At 39.8% G+C, this 26772-nt stretch overlaps 2 protein-coding genes across 2 annotated transcripts; both read right to left on the bottom strand.

Moving 5' to 3' along the window:
* Window positions 1–1807: 1807 nt before the first annotated feature.
* Window positions 1808–12430, bottom strand: barx2 (BARX homeobox 2). Its single transcript, XM_079354162.1, has 4 exons — window positions 11984–12430; window positions 6485–6788; window positions 3742–3826; window positions 1808–3304 (listed from the first exon to the last, which is right to left on the bottom strand). Exons 1-4 carry the CDS (start codon window positions 12162–12164, stop codon window positions 3017–3019), a joined length of 858 nt encoding a protein of 285 aa, XP_079210288.1. The 5' UTR covers window positions 12165–12430; the 3' UTR covers window positions 1808–3016.
* Window positions 12431–15365: 2935 nt separating this feature from the next.
* rbm7 (RNA binding motif protein 7) lies at window positions 15366–17992 on the bottom strand. The gene is made up of 5 exons (XM_079353447.1): window positions 17740–17992; window positions 17295–17457; window positions 17069–17144; window positions 16563–16656; window positions 15366–16377 (listed from the first exon to the last, which is right to left on the bottom strand). The coding sequence occupies exons 1-5, from the start codon at window positions 17830–17832 to the stop codon at window positions 16015–16017; spliced, it is 789 nt and encodes a 262-aa protein (XP_079209573.1). The 5' UTR covers window positions 17833–17992; the 3' UTR covers window positions 15366–16014.
* Window positions 17993–26772: the final 8780 nt, after the last annotated feature.

The following is a 26772-nucleotide window of genomic DNA, read 5'->3' on the forward strand; positions in this document are numbered from 1 at the left end:
CATAATTGTTCAGTGACACAAGTCATAACTTTAATTAACAAGATTCATTGAAATACCTGTTGGTTTTATGAGTGTAAGAGTTAGAACACTGTAAGTTAAAAACATTTCTGACATCTTTTTTTTTTTTTTTTGTCCATTACATGCTCTTATAGACATGTGCATTCGTCAAAAAAGTTTTCTGTTATTCCAGTGTCCTAGCAGTATATCTTATTTAATTTGTAATAGTTAATCCCAAGAGTTAATAACTGCTACGCAGTTGTGTGGAAACAAAAGGGGGTAAAGAAAAAAGCAAACCAAATCTCAAAGATTGAAAAACGGTAACACAGCGTGAGGGGGCTTCTGCTGTTCAATGCACACACGTATGAGGCATACTCACAATGTTTACACAAGGCGTTAAAGCACAGAAAGCATTACTCAATGCTAACCAACACTATTTGCTTTAGAAACCATCCATGTCCGGTATGAGGCACTAAAAATACACTTAAGACTGTTCCCCGCTCACTATGGGTCACAGAGGAGCCCTTAGGTGCACTACAGGCCATCTCATTTGCTGTACAGATAAAGATGATAAATGTCACAACACGGAGTGCTTAAATGCTTTGTTCTCTTGACTGTGATTTATGGTGAACTTTGACTTCATATAATTCATCTTCAAAAGCTTCCTCAGTAATGGATCTGCCTGAACCCCATTCTGCTACAGCTACTGTAGACTAACTGTTTGATTTATTTAACACTTATTTAACACTTAGCATCATGTTACAGCACATTTAAGAATTATTCAATAAAAACATTCTGTCAGTGAGTTTAATTTTTTTTGGCATTGTTTTTCATTCTCAGGAGACACACCCTAAAAACAAGCAAAAACTATTTGTTGAATTTTCTGGTGGCATATTCATTAAACGGACACTTAAAAGCAGAATGTGCGACTTTTTGAGCGAGTAGATGTCACCCTTGAGAGCCAGAATGAAACCAAAACAAATTATGTATGGTGACACCTCCGCCATACTGAAGCCTCTGCTCTCCTCCAGTAAAACGCCACCAATCCCCCTCCACTCACGTTCACACATGTATTTTGGCTCAAGCGGCGGACAAAGTCAGTAGTTTAGTGCAGGGTATACACAAGTGTATGGAGTATACCCACTTATTATTCAGTATTCAAAGGGTACACCCACTTCGAATTTACCTCTGATTCACACCAATGATTAATTGACAAATATCATAGTATGCTGCATTTTTTTTTTCCAAGGATGATGAATGGATGACCCTCACTACTCTAATTGGCTACTATGGACTTACTAAATATGGAAGAGGAGTCTTTGTTGTCAATAGAGATGATGTTAATTCTCTGCTGGATGGGCATCTTAAAAAAAAAAAAAAAAAAACAATAATTTTTGAGAAAGGAAAAAGTTTCACCACTTCTTCAGCTCGACTCGAATGATGGACAAAGTTGTCCCTAATTTGAGCTGCAATTGCCCGTGGCCTGCATTGTTGTGTTAGCAGACTAATGTTAGCACACTTCAGTTACATCTTCTATTCCTTTCCTTGACTAAAACAGCTTCTAAAGAGATGCACCCATTCGTGCTTACTCAACTTTATTTACAGAGGATATGCTTAATTGATATTATTTATGTGTCAAAAAACAAAAACTCAAAGCACTTTCACCAAACTGAGAAATGTAAATGATTTCTGTTTTATTAAGTGTATTTAAATACATAAACACACACTGTGTACATAGTAAAAAGTATTGTACATAAACCTAAAAAAACTGCAAACAAGCTTACCAAACGAGCATTATTTACATCAGAAAAATACTGCACTTTTCATATGAAACAATAACAAATAAAGATAAGTCTGCCTATATTCAAAAGTGGAACTCTTTAATTGCAAGTATCTGCAAGGAAAGAAGGTAGAGGTGTGGTTCCAAAGAGAAGTCAGTGACAGGCAGTTGACAGTGTTATGCTTCACACTGATTGGGGCAATCATGCAAAGCCTGCAGGCTGAAAACGTTATTGAGATTTAAAATGTTCAGCATTCGCTGTGCACCTTGGCACAGGCTGAGATTTATTCTCTCTGAGAATCTCTGACAGCTTAAGAGTCTTAGTGGCCTCGTGGCAGAAAGCAGAGTCAACCTGGCTCCTGTGAAATGAGGGGAAAAAAACAACAGGGACGGCAGTAACATCATACACGCGCACACTATTTCAATCCGATATAAAACAGCAGTTTAGAATACTGTTTTACCAAGATATCCAAAAGATCATATATTTTATACTTTATACACATTTCTACAGTATGATACAGTGTATGGCTTCTCTTTTAATCTTCAGGTTGAACAATACAAAATGCAAGCTTTATCGGCCAAACAAAAGGCACATGTTCAGGATAAAGCTGTGCAGATTCTTAAAGAATTTATTTCCCTCTAAAAACAGAACTTTTAATAGAAAATCACTGCAAAATATATAGTACCTGCATTTAATAGATATTGTATCAACACTTGTAAAACTCCTCTGAGACAAGGCACTGTAGCAACTAAATGTGGTATTTGGCAGTGCAGTGATTTATAGTACATTTCTATAGAAAGACACTACAATAAGGCATATCTTGATATTTTGGTATGTGCATTATGCTGATTTGAGGCAGCTTAGAGGATCAGTGATCTTTAATGGCAGTAATGCACACAGAGGTGATGCATGATTCAAGTTGAGCTGTGACAGACCTACTTGGATTGAACAGATTAACACTCCTTATGCTCGCTATACCTGCTTAAATAAAGGCCACAATTCTGCCAGCACAATCAGTGTCTATACACAATAGCTCTCTGTATGGTACATTTGCAAATGCACAAAAATATAAAAAGGTTGCATCAGGTATAGAATTGACGGCATTGATATATTTCCAGTTAAACGTGTAAAGCATATGGCTTTAAACACCACACAGGCTTTTTTTTTTTTTTTTACAGTGATCCTGAGGCACTCTTTGTTTTCAGGTTAGCATTAGTCTTTGGCTGCTTTGTTCTGGTTTAGCTGGCTGTTTCAGTCTCTGACTGCATCAGAACTGGGAGCTCTCCCTCAGATCCCTCCATTGTTGCAGCTGGATTGTGAGTTTCTGTACTTAGATCTTCAGGCTCAAGCTGCGATGCCTCTCCTCCGTGAGTCGGCGCTGCTTGTTCACCCGCCCTTCTCCTCCTCTCCTCTTCATCAATCTTCAATCTTCGTTCTTCGGCTTCTATTTCCTCTGTGGTGGGAATAGAGTTCTTCTTGGGTCTTCCCTTGGGCTTAGTTGGGGCCTCATGACCTCCTTTGAGCACCTAGAATATCACACAGACAATCTTAGCTATTGCAGTGATTAAGAGAAGACGTATTGCTACTGGCTGCTCCTTGTGCACTCAGTTGTCTTTGACAGTTTTAGCTCTTTGTTTTTGTTCTCTGAGTTGTTGACCCTTCAAAAGTGTTTGCTCTCTCTGCTGTCATTATTGGTCACACCTCAAACCACACCCTCTCTTACTGACATACTGCTAGCTTTATGTGCTTGTCCTACAAGTATTGTGCAAATCACTGGTCGATGGACAAGTTGGATTGCAGTCAAATCAAAGCTACAGTTTGGGATGTTAACTTTCAGTGATGAAAGAAAAAATAATTTCAGAACTAACTGAGACATGACTCCCCCCTCCCTTTCTATGAGAAAAAGAAACAGTTTCCAGGTGTCCCAGCCTTAACTGTCATTAACTTTAATACTGTCTCTTACCAATTTCTTCCACTTCATACGCCTGTTTTGGTACCATGTCTTCACCTGGAGCTGTGTGAGACCGAGTGACTGAGCCAGATCTAACCTGTAAAATCACAAACACATCAATCAGCACATTAGATCGACGCGTTACACACTTCTTGCATCCAAAGCAGCCAGGGTTTGACTCTGGCGAACAGGAATACAAGGAAACAAAAATAATCTTTTTTTTTTTCCTTACAACACATGTATCATGTAGCATTAAGTCCACAAAATGTGTCATGTATGCTTAAGAACAGCAACAGATTTTAGAGTCTCATATCAAAGCTGATTTGCCGGTAGCTCAAGTTTGACACTGTACACCTGCAGCTCAGGAAAGGCTGCTTAAACATCTGTACCGACATCACTAATCCAATGTAGCTTGATGTAATACACAGTCCTGTACTTTTGGGGCAGTAGGAAGAAAAATTCTGAATGCATCCACCACATGTGTTGATCCATGACTAATAGGGCGATTGTTTTTTGTGTAATGTGAAACCTTTAGGAAGGGACGATAAAGTGAACAAGGCGTCCACTTGTGAAGGAAAGGAGCAACTATTCGGGTTTTTAAAATTAGATTTCCTCAACTCTTTTTCTTCTCAAAGTCTTTAACGGGCGGATGAAGGGATTCAAACCCACACCAGCCGCAAGTGGAAGGAACTGACTTTCATTTGATGGTGCAAGGGGAAGCTTAAACAGAAAATTGCGTGATCAGAATCTAAAAAGCAGAGCAACAATAAATCCCTGAGCTTCTATGCATAATCCTATACTTTACATTAAAGGCCATTTTTGGGGTGGAGTTTATGTGTGCGTCTAAAAAAAACACTAGACATAACAGTAATCGAGCCGTCTATCGAATCTTCCCTAACATCTGTGCCTTAGTCGATAGCAGCTCAACAACTGGAGACAAAGAAATGTAATTGCAGAAAAAGGAAAACACCCCACTTATTTAAGGTCATTAGTTCTCATTAAAGAGAAACCACACACTTACTGTACTGCAACAGAAACAGTATTTAAGTCCTCCTCCAGGCTACAGCAAGGCTGCCATTTGTTCCATTCTCACACCTTTTTACAGGGGAATCTTGGGTGTAACTGAATCCCTTTTAAGTTAAAATGATGCTGATGATGGTGGTAATGACAGTGAGGATTATCCAGGCACTAATTGTTTGAATTGCAAACTGCTTAAATTAATTGTTTTGTTGTAAGATATAAATTATCTAAAGTATTTATCAGGGATATTTTTGGTCTTGGTTCCTCCTGCCCCCACACCCGGTTTTAAACACAAAACCGCAGAAGTTCCATGCCAAGAAAAAAGGGAGAGAAAAGTGAAGTTCCCTTTGGAAGTGGGGAGCACGTCACACCTTTGATGTGGGGCTTTAAATTGAGATTTTCTCTGTTGATGTTTTCCCGCCAGCTGGGTATTTAATTAATTTTCAACACTGTCTGAATCGGATATTTTGACAGGACTCCGTATTTTGGCACAGTCGTCTTTAGGGGTGGTTGGTTTTGATCACTGAGTTGTGATCAGCCTCGGGGCTTCGGCTTTAAGAAGAGGCATGGCGCCTTTCCAATAGCTCCAGGCAAGCCAAGATGTGATGTATTTAATTATGCATCGTGGGAGTTTTGCCCACAGATGGGATGTAAATGGAATGACAAAATAAATCTGGTTTATTCCTAATATGCTAATGTCTTTTTAGATTAGATGTAGTGAGCAGATACATTGCAAAAAAAGGATGCAGGGTTTGAGACATCTTTGAAAATTGTTGCTGTTCACATGTCTAAACAGGAGAACAGACTTTATAATAAGACCGTAGTATAACTGTAAGTGTGTGACCTCTGATTTACTGACAACAAGGGGTGTAGTGTCCAATAAGCCATCTCTACTTGATGCAAAGTTCAAATACAGTTTAAGGCCCTATTTTGCATGTGAAGCTAATCTTATTTAACAGCATATATGTCTTGGTTACTGTATAATGGAAAAATAGCCTACAGGCCAAATATAAGAATGAATTGGACAATAAAACTAAGAAAATATAGTCTGACCTCATGTCAGGTCCTGAAAATGACACATATATTAAAATTTGGATGACTTCCCCTCATCGTAGATAGCGCTGCGTTCTTTACATACACCTGCTACATGTGTGAAATGATTGGCAGTAAATCAATGTACTACACTTCTGTTTGCTTGCATTGGCTGCCGTCCCTGTTCTTTCTCCAGTGAGACACTGTGTCTTTGTTGGGAGCATTTTGCTGCTGGGGAGCGCAGGGTTAAAAACGTTACTCTTGTCTCAACTAGAAGGCTGAGGTAATGCTCTGGCTTCAACACATTCACATTATACGAGACGTTCCCCACAGGGTAAATCAAAAATTATGATGTTAGGTTAACCATTGCTTGATCATTTGCACTTGTGGCTTCATGAACGTTTGTGCGTGCATGAAGAAAGTGCATGTTTACTCTCTACATGTGCGCTATGCAAAGTCTGCAGGTTGTCAGAATGTCATATTTGAGTGACACTTATGTGAGTCTTTTTTTTTTTTTGAAATCTGAAACTAAATAACTTTGCTTGTAGTTACCGCAAACACAAATGCGGTTTGCTTTTACTGTTATTGCTTTGTCAAAAGAAATCATTTAAGGTTGCTCTGAGTTAAGTGCAAGCAGGATTTTTATCTGACAACAGATTCCTAAACCTGTCCAATCAGACGCGAGTTTTCAAGCTCTACTGACCTATCAGGTGTAGACAGGTACTTCTGCTTCTGGAACTTCTTCTCCAGGCCCATCAGCTGCAGCTCAGTGAAAATGGTGCGGCTGCGACGTGGCTTCTTCAGGCGAGGCGTGCTGTGCTCTGTGTCCGACTCGCTGCTGATGCTGAGGGGCGTCTGGCTTGGCGAGGGCTCGCAGCCTCGAGGGTGCTGCGGTGACAACAACGGCAGGTGCGAGGGGACCCCAACCGGAGAGGACACCTGAGGGATGTGGGGTGGCTGCCGCGTGATCACTGAGAGGAGAGGGTAGGCACGTAGTGACGAGGAACCTGAAAGAGAAGACAGTGCGTCAGATAAAGAAGGAGAGGATGCAGTAAAGTCTGTTGCAAAAAAGGAAGAAAGAGGATCAGACATCCTTTGAGTCATGCAGAGTTTTTAGTGTGGCTCTCAGTCATGCTGGTTGTAGCAGTATCGACCGCTTGTAATTGCTGAGACAGGTTCAGTTTTTAATTGCCGTGTTTCCCTTTAAAAGTGTTTTGCTTTTGACCTTCTCCATGTAGAGGGCTGTGATCCCAATGACGCAGACTGTGTTTTACACCGTTCCTCTGAACCGTTCAAATGAATGATTATTTTTCAGTAGTTAAATCGTAACCGACTTTCTAGCAGTTGCACACACTGAGCCTAACAGCATGATGTACACCCACACACACATACATCTAGAGACAGAAAAGGCTGTAATAAAATCCTAAAAAATAAAAGACACAATTCTGCTTATAAACTCTTCTCCCTCTCTTGCAATCTTTCTCATTTTTTGCACTTGTGCACTCATATACAAACGTTTTTTTTTTTATCAGCGCAGACAGAAGCAGCAAGACGCCAGAATCAATAAAAAGTACCACTTGTCTGGAGCCGAGGGTGGACGAGGGGATGCGGCGGGTCAACCAAAGTGAATATGATATCTGCCAGAAAATCCTTACGGCTTCAAATATAAAAAAAAAAACCCAATCCCTTAACCCAAATTTACAAGCCAACTGAGCCCAGCGCATGGCTGTAATGCTTTGGCGGATGCAGGTTTGGCCGATAAAGAGCAGCATGTAAGGACACATGGGGGATTAGAGGAGCAGAGGTGGAAGATATAAAGGGAGATAAAAGGCTGCAGTGGGGCAAGGGAAAAAGCAGGTTGTTGCACACTAACACACACTGAGCGTTTGCGTCCCCCGCTGTCTGTGGGAGATCTGCTTAATCCCAGAATGAACCTCAACATATTAACAATCTAAACACTGACCACACACTCTCTAAAGAGGAGAAATAATGGCAGACTCATGCTTAGATGTACTGCTATACTTCATTGTTTCCATTTTCATCCTTTATGGTTTTTTTAAAGGCCTGTGAGGAAAATAAGGATTTCAGTTCAGATGACAAGACGCAAGAACGCTTAAAAAAAAGGAAGGCATTCCTTCTTTCTAATTTTACAACCGAGTAAAACGTGTTCATATCTACAGTGTGCACAAAGCCACAATAAGCTTTTTTATTAGACTGAAGTCAAGCATAAAAAGCCTTACTTCTCCACACGAATACAAGCTTGGCACTGCTACTCTACCCTACACACACAAACTGATATACGCATACACACCAGACTCTGCCTTGGGCTCATCATGACATCATGGTGAGGCGCTGAGGTCATCACTAATCCTCCAACGTGAGACCACTGCTATTGCAACAGGTCTAGACAAGAAGACCCTTTTTCTCTCTGGCTACATACTCTTGCTTTCCATTTACACCTTTCCATTTCATTAGCTGTCTCTCTCTCTATCTCCGTATATCAGACTATTATATCAGTTTTAGGTATGACCTCCTTTCTAAGAGCATCCTCACATGAACATTTATCAATGAAGATCCATTAGAATGGTTGGAAAGTGAAGAGAAAGAGACACTTGTCTCATGCTGAATTGAAAATGATCATCTTGCATAGTCTTCACATTTGTCAGGAAATCTCTTGTCAACAAAGAGCTTGAAGTTGTCTCTGGACAGTCCGTCGGAGGGAGGACACGAGAGGAAGAAGAAAAGAAAGAGCGAGAGGAGGAAACAGACAGAGGGAGAAATGTTAGCCCTCACAGGGATTTTCCACTGACAGTGAAACCGTCTCTCTGACATGTTGTTGACAAGTGCCAGTGTCCTGTCAATAGTCTACAAATAAACTGTTTGAGGAGCTGCAGGAGCGCAGCTCGGTTCCGTGCACTCGAACACTGATACGCTTGATAATCACAGTCGGAATGTGGGGACCTGCACAAGTGCTTATGGTAACCATTACAGGAGAAAAACCCTCTCAGAATAGATCAAATAAAACATTTGTAAAGAATTCCTTTTGAGGCTTTTATAAATATTCAAAATGATTTGCATTGAAAGGGGAGATTTTTTTTTAAGCTGCAGGGCCAAAACTGTCTAAATGACGTAACTTCAGAAAGGTATACCGTTTTTTTTTCCCTCACTTACCTGCTCCTTATCATAACATCTACACATCTTTGACTTTTTTTGTCAATGGGGTGCTCAAATGAATGATTCATTGTGTAACCATGACAAGGGAAATGTGCAATGTTGCGTTGTTTTGGGTTTTAGACTTTGCCTTAAAGGAGATGTGCCCGTACACTTGCTCAAATGCCACTGTATTTAATCATGGTGAATAATTAAAACATTTTGTGGCATTTTAACACGTGTGTGGCATTTGTTCTTCATCAATCTGCTGTTTTTGCACTGCCCTGGAACTATTTTTTATTAACTATCTATTAACAGCCAAAAAGTTTGTTGATAATAAGGTTTCTTTTTTTTTCCTTTTGGCCTTGTCTTTCAGTGACGGGCAGGGCTTAATTGTTTTATATTCATTTTATTTTTTCATAGGAGAAATTTAATGCCAGCACTCAAAAAATAGGTAAAGGGAAGGTGTCAAAAGCACTGTTGAGTATAATGCTTGTGGTATTTTCCCAGGCACATGAGGAAAAGCATCCCCAGCTAAAGCTGCATGATGACCAAAAGGCATTACACTAAACAAAGTGTTAACAATTTAATCTGAAACCTGATCCTCAGTCCTCACAGCTCTTCCTGTGTGTCAGCTGAAACCTGACTGTAGCATAAAGTACTTAAAGAACTGGTTTATGACTGATCCCTTGTCAAAATAGAAACAAGAATCTGATGGAAGTGGCCTCGTGGAGAATGATGTGGAGATGACAGGTTGTCAAACATCATCCTTAACTGAAAAAAAAGGATGTGTGTGCATACTTGCCTGTGTGTGTGTTGACACGGGTGTAATCAACCTCCTCAAACCAGCTTTAAGCTTAATGGGAGACTTTATTGTCTGCAGTGGATTACAGTTAAAGATGGGATGAGAACCCTTTTGCTCACTTGGATTTCTTCTATAAGCCCTCAGCTAGGGCCAAATCAGAGCTCAGCTGCCCTCAGGCTGCACACACTCCTGGTTTTCCTTCTTTCTTTTTGGTTTTGTTTGCATTTTTCATCATGCTGTCAAGTGAGATTACACCACAGTTGATCTTAATCTCTCACCTCTTCCAGAAAACACAGCTAAATGCCCTGTCCTGGGTCTCGCTGAGAGATGGGACTCCAAATGAAATATTGTACCCTTCCATTACAATGACTCTTCACTCAGGAATCACTGTCTCTAATCCTGCTCGAAATGATTGGTGATTAAAATGATTATCAGCCACTTTAAATGTGAACAGTTATTGTCTTTATCTTGTGTCAGATACATCAATTGGACAGAGAGTCTCAAGTGCCACAAGATAAAGAAAAACAAAAACAGGAATATAATTATGTAGGTATGTTTGATTGGCATACCAGTGGCGAACAATAAAAACACAGCAATTAATTGGTTAGAACTCCTTCAGGCAACATGATGGCATCACTGTCTTTCAGCGGCCTCCACTGGTAGAAGCAGGTTATAGCAGCTCTTCTTTCATCTGCAGAATGAAGAAGTCACAGTTAAGGGGCCGCTCAGGGACCAGCCACCTCTCTTCGGACCAGGACCTGTAAGGCTGCCAGCTTCTATATCCAGCTCTAAAAGCCATTGATGTTGGGGAATATACTGTGTCTCACACCCCCCGCAGCCACAAATAAGTGGTGGGCACAGTGTTCGAATATGCAGGGCGGGTTACTCTATCCACCCGAACAGAGGGGTGCCAGTCATAGTGCCCTCTAGCATATACCAATTTATATCAGTGGGATGAGGGAATCGCTGCTCCTATTTTTATCCACCCACCGCTGTCATCATCGAATTGCAGTGGCTATTATTTCAGACTTTGGAGCAATTATACTAATGATTACTAGAGGCTGCAGTAGCCTACGAGTTGTTTGGGTTCATCTAGAATTACAATTAATCATCAGTCAAGATTTGATTTTTCCTAACCTGATATTATGTGGCGCAAACTGGGGCTTTGACCCTTTGGTGATTATCGGCAAGTCCATGGAACACCAAAGGGCTGCAAAACCCATCCATCCATCTATCCATATATCCATATATCTATCTATATAACTTTATGATGTGTTAAAAGTGCTTCTTATGCATAGGAGATAAGCAAATATTCATTCTGTACTAGCTTTTATATGACTCATTATATGCAATGTGCAGTCTAAGTAATAGGTGGTTTGACTTGCTGCACTGTTACCACTTTAAAACATTAAAACATTTTAGTTTATTAACATACATGTTGTCTTATTAACATTCATACAAGATATGGTACAGTTCTACCCTTTTCAAAATATTCAACAGCAGCTAAACACACTGGCAAAGGCATTTGATAAGCAGGATAACGCAGAAGAAATGAGACCAAATGAAGGAAAAAGATAAACCACAGACTAAAAGCAACACTACCTGCTCTACCAACACTTTGTCAACTTCTGTCAAGTTATCAATTCAGTCGTTCATCAGTTTAAAACCCCCTGAAGCATCACTTCACTCTGCACTGCCTGTCTTTGATTTTCATCCTTTAAGATGAGGCTGCAGTAAAAGCAGGAGTGCAACAGGTGAAGTTGTTTAATTGAGTGTGCATTGCATGTGATTCCCTTCAAACTAGCCCCTTTGGAAAGAAAACAAAATAAAGCAGATGACTTCATTAAAAAAAAAAAAGGATTCTATCAATTTTAATTTTCTGAACGCACCAATTTGATAGTCGGAAACAAAACAAAAAAAGGTCATCACAACTTAATTGCGCAAAATGCGTCATCAAGCTACAAAGTAAATCGGTAACACACGTCAGTGTGTACAGTAATTGCTTTGTTAAGGATGTAAATGTACGTTTCTGATTCATAAAACATGCAAATTCATTTTCTTAAATAGGCTACAAAAATGTTTTATTGCTTTTGAAATTGATCTCAACAGCAACCACAGCTTCCAAGCAACACATTTTCTTGGATCAAAATATACAAACAAATAAATATTACAAATTGTGACATTTTCCCCCAGCTTCTTTTTGTCATGTTGCTTTTTTAACAAGTCAATAAACAATAGTTGTCTTACCAGAACATGAATGGAGAGGCTTCGGACGAACAATGAGCGATGGACACACTGAGTATAGAGAGAGTTTCTCAAAATAATCACAGGTCTCCTTAGAGAGGATCTCGTCGATCATGAAAGTCTTGTAGCGCCTCCTGGCAGCCTTCAGCTGTCCCGGAGAAGAGAGCCTCAGCTCGGCTTGCATGATCTGTCCCTGGGCACCGCGCGCTATCTTCACTCAGCTATTGGTTCGCTCGCTGAAATCTGAGGATATGCAGGTGTTACCGTGTGCAATATAAGCTTCTGCAGTTCATGCGTTTGAACAAATCATTGTTAGTCTTTCAAAATGCAGTTTGAGATTTCCCTGAATTGTCGCGGTGACGTCCAGAAGCCTACAACTTGAGGTGCACAGAGCGCAACAGTGCTAATGAACAGACTCCGAACAGTGCTCACACCCACTGCTATATAAACCATCGCTGAACACATCCCCGTGCTCCATCTCTCTCTCTCTCTCTCTCTCTCTCTCTCTCTCTCTCTCTCTCTCTCTCTCTCTCTCGCTCTCTCTCTCCCTCTTTCTTAGACTAGTGAACTGTATAGTACAAACACATGGCAACCTCCCAAATACGCGCGCGCACAAAACTTGTCCAGTTCTAGCATATTCAATTTGGCTTTTTGTATTGTTTGTTCTTCTGCATCTCTGTTTTCTTTCTGAAGAATATGTCATATTATCTAAATAATTATAGCCTACTTTAATCAATACAAACAATTTATTACGAAACTGAATCAGTCACATTCAGGTTAATATCAACAGTCATGTGCTTACAGTAGCAGTCTTACTGACGGTTTTTTTATTTAGTTTTTTAAACGTTTGTAGATATTTTTTTCATCCGTTTCTTAATTTGTTTTCTTTAGGTCTATAACTTATTTGACTTTTAAAATATGCAACTTTTTTAAAGTTTGCCTTCAGACACGAAGTCTCCTATGCTCCCTGTTTAAACTTTAGAATCTTAAGGTCATTTTAACCAGTAAGCTAATTTATTAACGTAAACACTACGAAATGATATTTATCTACGTTGAACTATAACTTTTGAAGTCAAGAGTTTGGTGCTGTAAAAAGTGAAGAAACACGTTTGAAGTGGTTTCATTGTAGTTTCAGCGGGATTGTTTACTAAATTACCACTTCAATGTGGGATTAAACTTTTTAAACTTGTTTTGTCATTATTAATTCAATTGAACAATTGTTTAGGCCTAAAGTAGGTTTATACAAAATTAAAGAATACATTTTAATTCGTCTAACAAAGAAATCCGCTCTGGAAAAAACGAAATCAGATCTGCTGTTAAAAGGCATAAAGTTATTTGGTCGGATATTAAAAGCGGCACGTGTCATTCTTTTTTTTTTCTGATGGCCAAACAAACTTGACAGACGAGATTTCACTTTTTTTGATCAGCGCGCATGAAGGAATACCACTTTTAGGTGACTTCAGATAGTCCTTGATTGTCTTTTAGAGAGAGAGAAAAAAAAAAAAAAATCTGCCTTTCAATTGTAAGAACTACTGCAATATCCCAGAGAGTAGTATTTATTCTTTGCAAAAATTCACCTGCTTCTAATTGGAGCGAACATGTACACAAAATGAAGACATTTTGAAACGCTGTCCTTGTTAGGTCAGGATATCATTCCGGTGATCTAATAGGGAACCGATTATTATCACAAGAATTGGAAATTCATTTTTAACTCTGACGGCTTGTGCTTCCCAAAACCGCCGTGTTCAAAGAGTGAAGGATTACGAAGGAGGAAATATTGGAGCTCTGCATGGGAAAGCTCGGCTTCTTTTCACGTTTGATGACTTGATCAAAGAGGAGGCGAAGTGAACAACTGCTGTGGAGCTCATTTCACTTTTTGTGCGTCGGCCTGGGGAGTGAAGTCACTGCAAAAAAAAAAAAAAAAAAAAAAGGAAGGAAGGAAAAGATAGCCGACATACAAAAGGGCATTTTAGAATCCAGCTTAAAATCTTCAACAAAAGTTGTTACTCTCACATTTTAATAGTAGGCCTAGCCTATTTAATAGTTCTTTCTCCCTTTTAAATTGTGTATAAAAATACATGTAAAACCAATTGCACCCTGGTAGCTTTCAATAGGCTTATTTCAGCATGTAATGCATTGCCTTCTTTCGGAGCACAGGATAGCATGGCCTAAACAACAATCATGCCATTATTTTTCTTAACTTTTACAGACATGCAAACCCTGTGACGGGTTAATTTAGGACCAGAGCGCGGGCTACTGCGGCACCAATGAACCCAACAACCTGAGGCGGTATCAGGAGTGCAGGCATCCTGACACTTGTGGTCTGCGTTGCGGGGCTGCTAGAGAGAGGGAGGGTCTCTGGATGTTTGGAAGTGGATCATTTCAGGAGACTATATAAATCCACACAGCAGCGGCTACCGAGCGGCCTCTCTAATCCGCGCGCTCCAGGGCAGGAGACGCCAGGCAGATCAACCAATTAAAGGAGTTATGCCACAGCCAGAAGCATAATAAGGGCCTTCCTAGCAGTACCGACTCCGATAGCAGAGGATACTCTCTATTAGAGCGATTTGGAATCATCAGGATGCAATCTGACACGAGGAAGATTACAGGCAAGACACAAAGCTTAGTGCAGAGGGTGCAAATGCACCTCCACTTTTGGATCCAGGGAGACTTATTGGTGGATCTAGTTGTCGATACAGCCTCTGTTAGTGGCATAAGCACTTTCGGAAGGGTAGATTATGACCTCGGCTCGGACATTAAAGGATTTGATCATCACTTTGTTGTAAGCAAGCCTGAGCAGAGACACCGGGGAACAATGCTGAAAAGCTGATCGCAACATGAGATGTTAAGGATCAAAATGTTGCTAATTCTGGGATGGGACAATAGCCTGCTTCTGTCACATCTGCAAATTAACTCAAACCTGTGCCATTGTCAAAGTGGTGTTAAGACTCTTCTGATAAAGGAAACAAGATATGTGTGCAACACTGGGGGACATGAAATAAACTTGGACATAATTGCATGCTGTAAAGTGAACATGGTGGGTGTCAAATCCATGTAAAGACTTGAAAGCATCCTAAATAGAAATATCATATGCAGGAGCTGATCATGTGGCTCAGATATATTTAACATCTTAATTGATTAAATAAAAAGACGCATATGGCGCCACCTGTAGATTACTTTGTAACCCACTGCACAGGCCTATTAGTTACACGTGGCCATTTATAGGTGCAGATAAGGCCATGTGTGCATGCATAGAGGCATGTAGCATCAACATACAATAGCTACTCAACTTAGTGACATACACGGAGAGCTGTAAATAGCATTCTTGATTAACAGCCAAGAGGCTGGCGCTTGTGTTGTGACCAGATGAAAGACAATACAACGATCAAATGAAAAGGAGCTTTTATCAGAATGAAAATATTTAAAACAGTTCGTTTTACAGACTCAGAATTTAAAAAAAAAATAAAACAAAGAACTTTCTTTTTTTTTTTTTTTTTTACAAAGAGCAAGGTCAGATCTACAATTATACAATTAAGAAAGGGTGTTGCCCTATTGCAATAAAGTGGTGCTGGTGGAATCTTTAGCTGACAATTGCTCTATTTTGCCAAGTACCTGAAGACTTTTGTAAAATGCTGAGAGCACCATACAAATACTATTTGCATAACATAAAAACTTTTAAGTATCCGAAATCTTTTTTTTTTCTTCCTGTGGTGTGTTTTCATCTTTCAAACAGCTACCAGTCTTGTCCATTTTCCCCCTTGCTCTAAATACACTTCTCTCCGTTACTTTTTTCTTTTTTGCAACATTTGTGAGGAAAAGCTCACGTTCAAAAAGTGTATAAATTTAAAAATGCCTTAAAACAAAAATGGCTCTAAGACACAAGTTATTAAATCTGGTAAGATTATATACAAAAACCTGAGTATACATACATTGTTGACATACAATATGTCAACATAATCCAAGTTTGTTTTTTTTGTACACTGTCCACAGATATGTGAAAAGCTGCAGTCTTCACAAGACATCCTCTGCGTGTCTCAGTAGCGTCGCCATCTGTTATCCTGGTAGCCACGGCTGCCACTCTTGTCGTCATGATGTCTGTTGCCACCTCTGCTGTCATGGTGACGGTTAGCACTCCTGTCGCTCTGATGGTGATAGCTGTCCCGGCTGTGGCCGTATTGCTGTTGACGGCCGGAACCTGGCTCTTCTGAGTATCGCTGATTTCTGCCACCACTGTTCATTTGGGAGGTATTGTGACGATAGGGGGAGTTATCGTGTTGCCTTGAGCCGCCTCTTCCAGCATGTCCCCCCGCCGACGGGTGCCTCTGCAGAGGCTTGGAAAAGACACCATTCAACTGCTCGAGCTGCTGCACGTGGAGCTGCCACATCATGTTGTTCATCTACAGATCAGGAGGAATAGATCAATAACAGGACTTGCATGTTGAACAGCCAAAAACAAGAATTCTATTCTCATTATAAAATGTGCTCTTTAGTTAAAATGAGTCTCTCAACATCATGTATAGAGACCATAAAGTCTGTAATGACTCTACCAAGCTTTGTCAACATTAGAAAACACTAATGTTACCATGACATTCTTCTGCAGGTTATCCCCTGACGAGAAGGGCCTCTGCGTTTGGGGCGGAGGAGTGTATGGTGGAGAACTGAACTGGATCGGTGTCCTGTGAGAGTAAAGCAAATCATATTTTAACCCATCATACAAAAAGGCCGGTTTTGTATCTGCGATCGTTACTTTATCAAAGCTTTGTATTCAAAAGATAAATTATTTAAAAGCTGTAACTTACTGTGCTGTCCTACTGTTCAATCTGACTGCCAAGAAAATGTCAATATTGTTCTAGGAGTACTCATCTTACAGGCAAACTTTTTAGCAATCATAAAGTTTGGAAGAATAAACAATATACACTTTTAGATGCTGCTGTTGGTATTCGAGTTTCCTTCATATGTGAAGAAACTCAATGTGAACGATCATAAAGAGAAGTGTATCTGCTGGACAGAGCGAGGCGCTCCGTCAGTGCTTCTGATTGCGCTTCACAGTTTTGTATGATTCCCAAACAACTCATTGGACACTCTTACCTCTGACCATGTGGATTTGGTGTATTTGCAGGACTTGAATTCTGTGAGTTCCCTGGACTGCTGCTGTGAGTGCTCCCTGTGATGAGGACAAACCGGAAACAAAACAAGTGTCTTAACTAAACAATCCCTGTCTGAACACGATTGCTGTTATTTACTTATTTCAATACAGACAGAACAACCTCAGCATCACGCTTCAGATGTTGAACAACAACATATGACAACACACCTGATCTGAACTGCACGTGAAGGGTTCTGCCATAAAGCGTCGCCCCGTTCAGCAGTTGCATGGCATACGGCACAGACACTTCATGTTTGTAAACGGCAAAACCAAATGTTTTCTGTTTTCCATCCGTGTCCTTGGGAATTTTTGTTTTGATCAGAGGTCCTGCCTGTAAAAAAAAGACCCAAAACAAACAATCAGTTCATCTAGTACCAAACAATAACTAGCTCATGCTACACAGCTAGCTAGAGTTGGCTGACGTAACGTTACGTGAGTAAAGAGCAGATTAAATATCCATGTATATTATCATTGGCTTTTGCACTATAAAGATTTGAATAATGTATTTAAACAAGTTTATTTATGTAATATTTCCACCTCGAATCCGCTTCTATTTGTTAACATTAATGCTATGTGTGTTAGCTATGGTTAATGAAGGCGACAGCACACGTACCTGTAAAAACAACTCAAACAAAAGCTCCTCTGTCACCCTAGAGTCCAAGTTTCTTATGAACAGCGTCCGATCAGTTTCATCTTCTATTCCCATTGTATTGCAGCACGTACTGGTTCTCTCCAAACAATACTTAAGTCTAAGGTGAAAATCACTCAGTCAATATATAAACGGAAGGCCTCGGCTATCGTAAAGTGGCACGCCGTTACACGAGAGCTGCCGTCGTAATGAACAGATACTACTTTACGACATAATGAGTACAACCTGTGTTGTTTCTTGTTTTTAGCCTTTTGGCAAATTGGTTCAAGATGTTGGTATTATGATTATGTTTAACAAAACGTCTTCATGTGTTTTGCGTCATAGGTTATATTTGGCAGCCTACTTTCCCCGTGCAAAACAACACCAAACACGCTGAGCTGATTAAAAATAAAAAACTACCTCGCCTCCATTAGCTAGATCGGATGTGCCATAGGAAGCCGGAAAATCATCACATTTGAGAATATGAAGAGGGATTTGTAATTTCAAAACCTGATTTGATAAATAACTTCATAAGGAATTTATCTTGCTGTTTTTGATGCAAAGGCAATACACAAGGGTGGAATAAAACACGTGAAAGCTTGTAAAACAGCACTGCACTGGAAAACAGTCCTCGGGTAATAAATAAGCCAAGAAAAAACATAATAAGTTTATAATATGAATAGGCTATAATTTACAATAGGCGTAGGCCTAAGGAAGAGCTGAACAGTGCAGAAAACTGCAAGATACAAGCTGAGTGCAAGCATTTTACAGTTTTTGATAAATGTCTAATATGATTAATTATTTATCAAATCTTTTGCAGATTTTTTCTTTTTTCCTGATTGAGGAAGACGTTTACAAAATAATAAAGTTCACTCACTCCCTGGCTTTCTCTCTCTGCTGTATACTTTAGCTTTCGGTTGTTATCTTCTGAGAGCAGTCCATGGTTTGTTAGATTACATTACATCACCCTCCGTTTCTCCTTTTGTAACGCTGACAGCACTCCAAAGGGATATGAATGCATTCAATTGTTTGAGGATACAACCAAAAAAAAGGTTGAATTAACTCTAAGTTTAATACAACTTAAAAAGCAGAACGTATTCGGCACTACAAGGATATGCAACAGTGTGTGCATCAGACTGTGAAAAAGAAGAGGATTACTCAGTGATTTTGGCCTACATACACTATTCAAACATGCCTGACAAGAAGGTTGTCAAGAGAGAGAACTCCTGAACTCCTGTTAATTTAAAATATTTTACTAAATGTATCTTTTAAAGTGGTTCTACATGCTGGCCCATGCATCTACCGGTATAGCTAATTGTCTACCTTTTCCCCTTGTATCTTATACAAATATTTCTCTCATTGCAAATGGAAAATTGCTAAGAATTGAACTAGTGCTTTTCTAGTCTTTTGACATTTAAAGTGCTTTTACACCACGTCTTGCCTACTCGTTCACAAACTTGTGGCAGAGATTGCTAGGTAAAGTGACCATCAGTATTAACTAATCCCACATACATAAACTGCAGACGAAGGAAAGAGCAATTTGGATTGAAGTGTCTTACCCATGGACACATCAGACGAATTGGCTGGAGCTGGGGATCGAACCCCGGACCTTGAGAGTAAAAGCGACTGTACCATCTGAGCCACAGCTTCCCCTCTTCTCCTCTGTTTTTGCTTCTTCTTCTTTTCTCATCTGAATCCGATTATTTGACTTCCTGGCTTTTCCAGACTGATAAGCTTTTCTTTTTTTGTATAGGCTACTGACTAAGTGTGACTGGGTCAGGGAATCAAGCACCTGGAACCAAGTACCTCTGGTGCTGGCCTCATCATCAAGTGTGGAGGTCAAGCGAGCAGTGTGAGAGGCTTGACTTCAGCCCTAATCAGATGGGCCTCTGCTTTTATCCTCAATTTAATTAGATCAATTTAAACTGTAATGATTCTCTCCTTCACGCTTAGTAATCATTCTCAAGAATTCAGGGCTGCAACGTCATAATGAAAAAAAACAGGGATGGAATGGCATGGCATGTGAGCTTCTGTTACCTTTCTGGAAATGTTATTGAATGAAGTTCAAAGTGGACCGCACTGTCATCAAAGAAAATCTGTACCTTAATTTTTTTTCCATACAAAGTGTTATTTCCATAACGTTTATTACTCCCATGGCAATAAACACTGCAATATAACACTAAAATCTTGGCTGTCCTCATGTCTTGCAGGACCTTTAATGTTGTGTCTAGTTGTTAACACATGACGTATTGAATGTTGCAGGCGCTTTACCACAAAAAAAGCTTACGATATAAAATGGTGCAAGGTTGCAGTAAAAGGCTCAGACCATAAAATCACACCTGTGCAGTATACTATTTGATGACTGAAGCCCTTGAATCTATTTTGGGTGCCTACATTGCCATTACCCTATACATCTCCCTTATGCATTTTCTCCCCATCTTTACAACCATTGGAAGGCTTTCAGGAGAGCACTAAAGCATAGTTTCAAAGGACAAAGTATACAATGTGGAGATATGGGAGAACGAGACAAGTGAAGTGGAAGACAAAACAGCCTGCTGAATCAGTTAAAACCCTCTTAACTGCATACAGGAAAAACAAACTGTCTGAATCCAGTGACATGTTTGTTTTGTCTTTTCCAACACAAATACATTTTGCTTTGGCATTTATAATTCTATTCCAACATATATACTGAACATCCTTTTGACAATAGGCAAAATCCTGTTCATAAAGCTGAAGGGTCTGAACACAAGCAGTAGATGGCAGCATTGTTCTAATGATACTTCACATGCCAGAGTTATTTTAGTGAGTGCTTTATCTCTGAGGGGGATGTCAGATGGTTGCTATGCACCGAGGAAGAAAAAAAAAAGCTAAATCAAAGAGTTTTTTTTTTCTTCAATGCGGAGAAGCGAATTTGATCTGATTGTCATTGTAATATCCCTTTTTCATGTTTCTCTTTAAGCCTGCTTCTGGTTTCTAGTAACATTGGATAGATCTAAGTGGCTTGTTAGAGAGGTGGTGTGCTTTTTTTTTTCTGTTCAGTTTAAGCTGCGAGTTAGAATCAGCAGAATGAAATAAATTTACATTTTACATTTGTGCATTTACATTACATGACTCAATATTTGATGGAAAAAAAGCGTACACCCTTCTCTATTATTCATGCTTGATCAGAACATAAAGCATGTTTACAAGTTTGCAAACAAGGCAATGTTTTGGGTTGACTTAAAGTTCCGATTTTTATTGTAATTCAGCAGGGGTGCTTGTCACATCTCTCTGAAATATAAATATATATTTGAATACCCAATTTGTTACAAACGTGTGCATCCAGCTGCTCAAGTTAAATGTACTTTACAAACTGGCAGAATTGCCCGACTTTCACTTTATTATCCTAATTTAAAGCAATTACAGAAATCATTTCGGAGCTAAATATGAAACAGCGGTGTGCACTTGCACACAAAAACACATTATACATCCTGGACTTTTTCCCATTAACATGAATGCATTATTCCCTGTTTTTATGACTAGTTTTTTTGGATGCCTGCACATGAGATGTGGCCACATTGTTGTAATTAGCAGAGGAGGAAGAAGAACGGCACGGCAAAATGGGAGCAATGCTCAAGGGCGAGATGGTGGTCAGTGAGCACTCATGGAGGGGAGAAGTGACAGGACGGGACTCCAGAAATATAGGCCACCACCAGCTCCCCTTGCTCTGGTCAGATCTTACAGCGGTTAAGTGCTTTCACACAAGGCTACGGTAATGAGGCTATATATACAGACACACACACATACACTGAAGGCTCACGTCCAATTATGACCTCTGGCCTGAAGGGTTTGCTCGGACTGTGAAGTGATTGACTGGTGGTTAGACACATCCTTCTCCTTCACCAACACCCACCCTTCCTTCAGGCTCTATCCTATACCCAACACACCCTTCCACTGCCCTTCCCTCCTGTTCATTAATATTCATAATTCATGTGGAATGAAGTGATTCAGGATCATTAAACGCACATGAATATTTGTCGGCTAAAAGTTTAATTAAGCCATCCCTCTTTGGCGGCGTGATGTCACAGCGCGGCTCCCCATTCAGTGCATCTTGTGCACGGCTTAATGGCCTGTGCCCCTATAAGTGCTCCTTAGTGCTTTTTCAGCAACAACTCCCCCCCTGCTTATATGCAGTCTTATTTTACACCTAATGCACAGCTATTGGATGAACTCAATTGATAAGGATAGTGTTTGAGTGGTTCCAATAGTTGTAGTTGCAATATGTGGATCAATCATACTTAATGCAATAGAGCAGGAGAGCTACTTGTGTGGTGAAAGTCATCAATTATTCAGCGCTTTGTACTATACATATCGGCTCACTTTAAAAATGTTGAGGCATATACATACTGCATAAAGTATTCCAACAATAGCAATGCTCTACTTTATATCCTGGGTCCATAAACAATATGCGTATGGTCTGTTACATCCTTATTAATCTCGAGGTGGGACAGATTTTAAGATTACAACAAAGCTCTGAGTATATTGCAGTAAGGGAAATGCTCATGTGCACACATTCAGCCCTTTCTCATCCTCTCCCTGGCTGAATAGTAATAATTTTCAATCAGTCAATTTTTACAGGTTTGCTTCAAATATTCAATGCAGAACTTCAGGGAAATGTTCTGTCCTCACTTTGTGAGACACGTCTGGTTAAGGGACTCATTCTCTCTCTCTCTCTCTCTCTCACACACACACACACACACACAAAGACAAGAGCTAATCTCTGGCAACATGCCACTCCATTTCAACACCCTCCCAACATAAATGGATGCAAAAATCTTTGGAGTGGTGTCCGAGCCAGTTTGTTTTCTTACAGCTTCTCTCGCTCGTTGTAACATTCTTGTTATCTCAATATCGTCGCCGCATGTTACTAATGCCCTGACATGCTGTGACTCCCTTTCCCACTTTTTGTCTCGCTCTGTGAAACGCACACATTAAGGAGAAGATCCATCCTGTTGCTACAGTGCTGCAGTGCTGAGTAGCAGTATTTGAAAGGGAGGGAGGGGATGGGTCGGTGGGTGGGATGTGGGTTCTGGCATCGGCCCCACACCGCAAAAAAGGACTGCGGCAGGGCATCCAAACCCTTTTTTCCTCTTCTATCATTTAACTCAAACAGAAAGCCTCCTCATTTGTCAGTTCCCTCTAGAGAGGGTGTCCGATGACTAATATTAACTCACAGAAGATGATTAAGAACCTCAAAGGGTGCGTCTGTTGCCATAAAAAGAATAAGGGACATACACACATCCCTCCAACCCACTCCTGCCTTGATCTCTATCCCGTTAACAGTTCCAAAGAGTGTGGTGTCAGCTCATTTCAGATGGCCATGCTCACTCCCGATATCTGCCTGTTGAGAAGCAGAATAATGCCCTTTGCCAAAGGTGCCATATGGGAGACTGTTTTATAGCCAGGAAATGGAAGGTAAATGGCGGGATAACCAAGAAATGGATCCCCACACAGTATAAGCACTTGACATCCCAAATGTCCATCCTCCTTGGGTATTCCTTTGCCAACTCCCTTCCTCTTTAGTCATCTCTGCTACTGCTGCTTCTTTTTAAAGCTTCAAACACCTCCAGACAAGATAATGAGCTCTGTCAAAAACAGGCTGATTCTCCCTTTTTTTCCTCTTCCAGAAGTAAGCTTTCGCCTCTTCCCCACTTCATTATAATCAACAGTGGAGTGTCCCATATTCCTGCTGCTGCTGAGCAGAACATGCCCACAGAGACAGTCAATATTGCAGCTCATAACCTATAACTCTGAGCTCAACCCCCGAGGAAGAAAGTTTTCCCTTTGAAGATTCTCATCACTATGGTAATCAGCTGATCAGAGGATGTTATTCCAACTCCTTGTGATGCAAATATTTACTTTAAATGCAACAACTCTAGATTAAAACTATCCCCCTTTTTTGTGCACTTCAGAGTGGGCTCAAAATCTGACTGCCTTTTCAATACGCTGAGGAAATTATACTCATTGGGAGAAGAGCTCTGTACAAAGTGAGACCAACATTGGTATACTTAAAAAATGAAGAAGGACCTGGGGTTGTCATCACTCTTAAACTTAGATCTTAAACTTGCAACTCCTGCACACTAGGCTTGGCCGATATTGGAATTTTGGGACAGATATTGACATGAAGGATAATACGAATCTGATGCTTCTGGTGATTGGTGCTTCTATATGTATATGTGTGTGTGTGTGTGTGTGTGTATATATGTATATGTGTGTATATATATGTGTGTGCATATATATATATATATATATATAAATAGCTATGAAGACAAAATGTTCACTTCACTGGAAAATAACTGTGCTTATGTGCATCACCACTTTACACTGTGGACAGAGTGAAAATGTGTTTTGTAATCTAGCAGCCTCTGCTGGAAACAGCCAGAACAATAACTGCACGTGTAACACAATGAAACTGAAATGAAATGCTGAAGAATAAATCAGGTCATATCGGCACATATCTGCAATAAAAATAGCCGATACGTTAGTCACTTGATTTGCTAATATCAGCTGATGTTATCAGCTGGCTGATCATACTGTCATGGCTTACTCTTGTGGAGTTATATTTAGAATATTTTCTTGTTCTGTATTCGTTGTATTCCATTGTATTGCTTTTAACCCTGTGTATTTCCTGTTCATATTCCTGGTGGAAGTTTCAAGTGCTTCCTCTTGTATTTCCTTGTTTGTGTTAATGTGTTTCTCTTTTCCTTGTGTGTGCATTTCACTAGTCTTGTCTTTATTGTTTGACTGAGGTACGTTCCAATGGTCTTTTTTGCTTAGGAAGGTTCCTAACTGAGTGAAATGGCGGCGATGATTAGAGCCGTTTGAATTTTCTAAAGCTAGGGAAAGGTGGCTTAGTGCTTCCTTCATAACCTCCTTTTAGCAAAGCAAAAAGCAGTGGACAATCCTTGACGAAAGGAAATTAGATAATGACGCCCCACAATTCCTTGAGGTTGCAACATTTAAAACGACTTGTGCAGCCGACTGTTCATGAAAACTGACGATCTGTTGGAGGAGAAATGTGGAGACAATCTGCATTTGGTTTTTATATTGATTTAACCTATAATTTGTTACTGCCTTTGTATTTATTTTATTTTTTTATTTTGTGTGTGTGAAGAAGGTGAATATTGCTTTTATACATCCTTGTATCATGTTTAGAGGAGATGCTTTGCTGTTAGATTAGATTTTTATTCATAAAAGAAATAGTAATATAAAACCTTGTTTAGGGAAAAAGGAAAAGGGACGCAGATCATGTAAGGTCATTTACCACTGCAATCATAGGCCTTGAACAACTTTGAGCAATCTTAAAACAAGAGGTGAACTATGAAAGTTATGCTTGTGTTGTAAAACAATCAAATTGAATTATCCTGGTAGCTTTTATTTCTTTTATTTACATTCCAACGTCTTGGTTGTTTTTTTCACTGGCCAGAAGGCATTATTACGATGCTTAATGGAAATGCAGTCAGATTGTCAAAACAACGCGATTGCCTTCCCCTAATTCCTTTATGAATTCTTGTAACGGCTTTCCTTAACCCCATGACATTTTCAACAGGTTTAAGGTAAAGAGAATAGTTAAAGGACAATCCGAACGCACCCCCATTGTTTCTTGTTTTGTCTTACTTCCTCCCTTTGTGTCCTTGTTTCCCTCCATTTTGATTGTCCTGATTGTCTTCACCTGTGTCGTTAGTCTCACCTGTGGCTGATTGCCTCAGAGTATATTTAGGGTGCGTTCACATTGGCAAGTCGGTTTCAATATACCTTCTCTCATGTTGTCAGTGCGGGTTGTGTCACTGCAGGGGGGGGGGGGGTTTAGTTGTTTTTTTTACCTTTGCTGTATGCTGCCTTTGCTGTGCCTCTATGTTAAAATAATTACTTTTGGTACTCTACACGTGGGTCCTTGAACTTTGTTTGGTTTTCACCACACATAACAGATACCAGAAAACTGTTAAGGTGTTTGTGCAACACAGACAGCGCTCTCTCTCTCTCTTTTGGTTAAAACTATGACTATAAATCTGTAGTATTTTTTGGGTTTTTTTACACACGCATTCTTCTATTATTAATATAACACATTGTATAATTTTTAAAGACACGTGGCATCAAAGTAGGAACATTGTCAACAATTTAAGGAGGAGCTGGAATGGGATGTCATTGTAGATAAAATAAATCCTCCATAGACAAGATAATGCAGCTGTATACTGACCTTAAGCCACCTGAAAAACAGACATTTCAAAAACAGCTGTACATTTATATTGATAAAGAAACAGACCCTTACATAATTCATGCATGACAAGAAAATAGTTTAAAGGTTATGGAAATACCTGAGGCTTGGACCAATGATGCAAGACAAATCAAATTACATTTAGCCTTGTCTTTTCATGGAAAGACTTGCCAGGTGTTTATGAAGAGTGTTAAAAGGTCAAAGAATATTAAGTGTAATGGTTACTATAAAAATGAATTGCTTGAGGTATAGATAAGTTGAAGTAAATGCCAGTTTTATTTCGGCATAAAACTGCAGTCCTAACCTTCAAATTCACAGACATCTCTCTGGAGACCTCGAAGTTGTTGTGTTTTTTTTTTTTTTTTTTTCCTCACTCCAAGCCCTTTATCTTCACTGTCAGGGTAAAGCACATTACTTCAAACCCATGCAGGAGCTGCTCCAGGCTGTACTGTGTTCCTTTTCCGCAAAATAGTAGGGAAAAAAAGTTCAAGAGGGGTTTGACAGATCCAGCAAGATGGGACCATGTCAAATCCATTGAAGGCTTTTCCAAGGGTTTGGTTCTGTCATTGTCACAACTAATATGACGTGGTCCCTCTATCCTTGGCTTGTGGGTTTCTCAGCACAAATGCTCAGCATTTGCCTTGACATTCACCTAATTTATTTATGATGTCAAAGAGTTGTAGAAGAGCTACGAAACTACCTCAAAATAAGATCAGAGACAGATGTAGTGTGGACTCAGCCTGAACCGCTTTTTAATGTCAAAA

This window comes from Symphodus melops (genome assembly GCF_947650265.1).
Source record: "Symphodus melops genome assembly, chromosome: 10".
In the NCBI taxonomy this organism is placed as follows: Eukaryota; Metazoa; Chordata; class Actinopteri; order Labriformes; family Labridae; genus Symphodus; species Symphodus melops.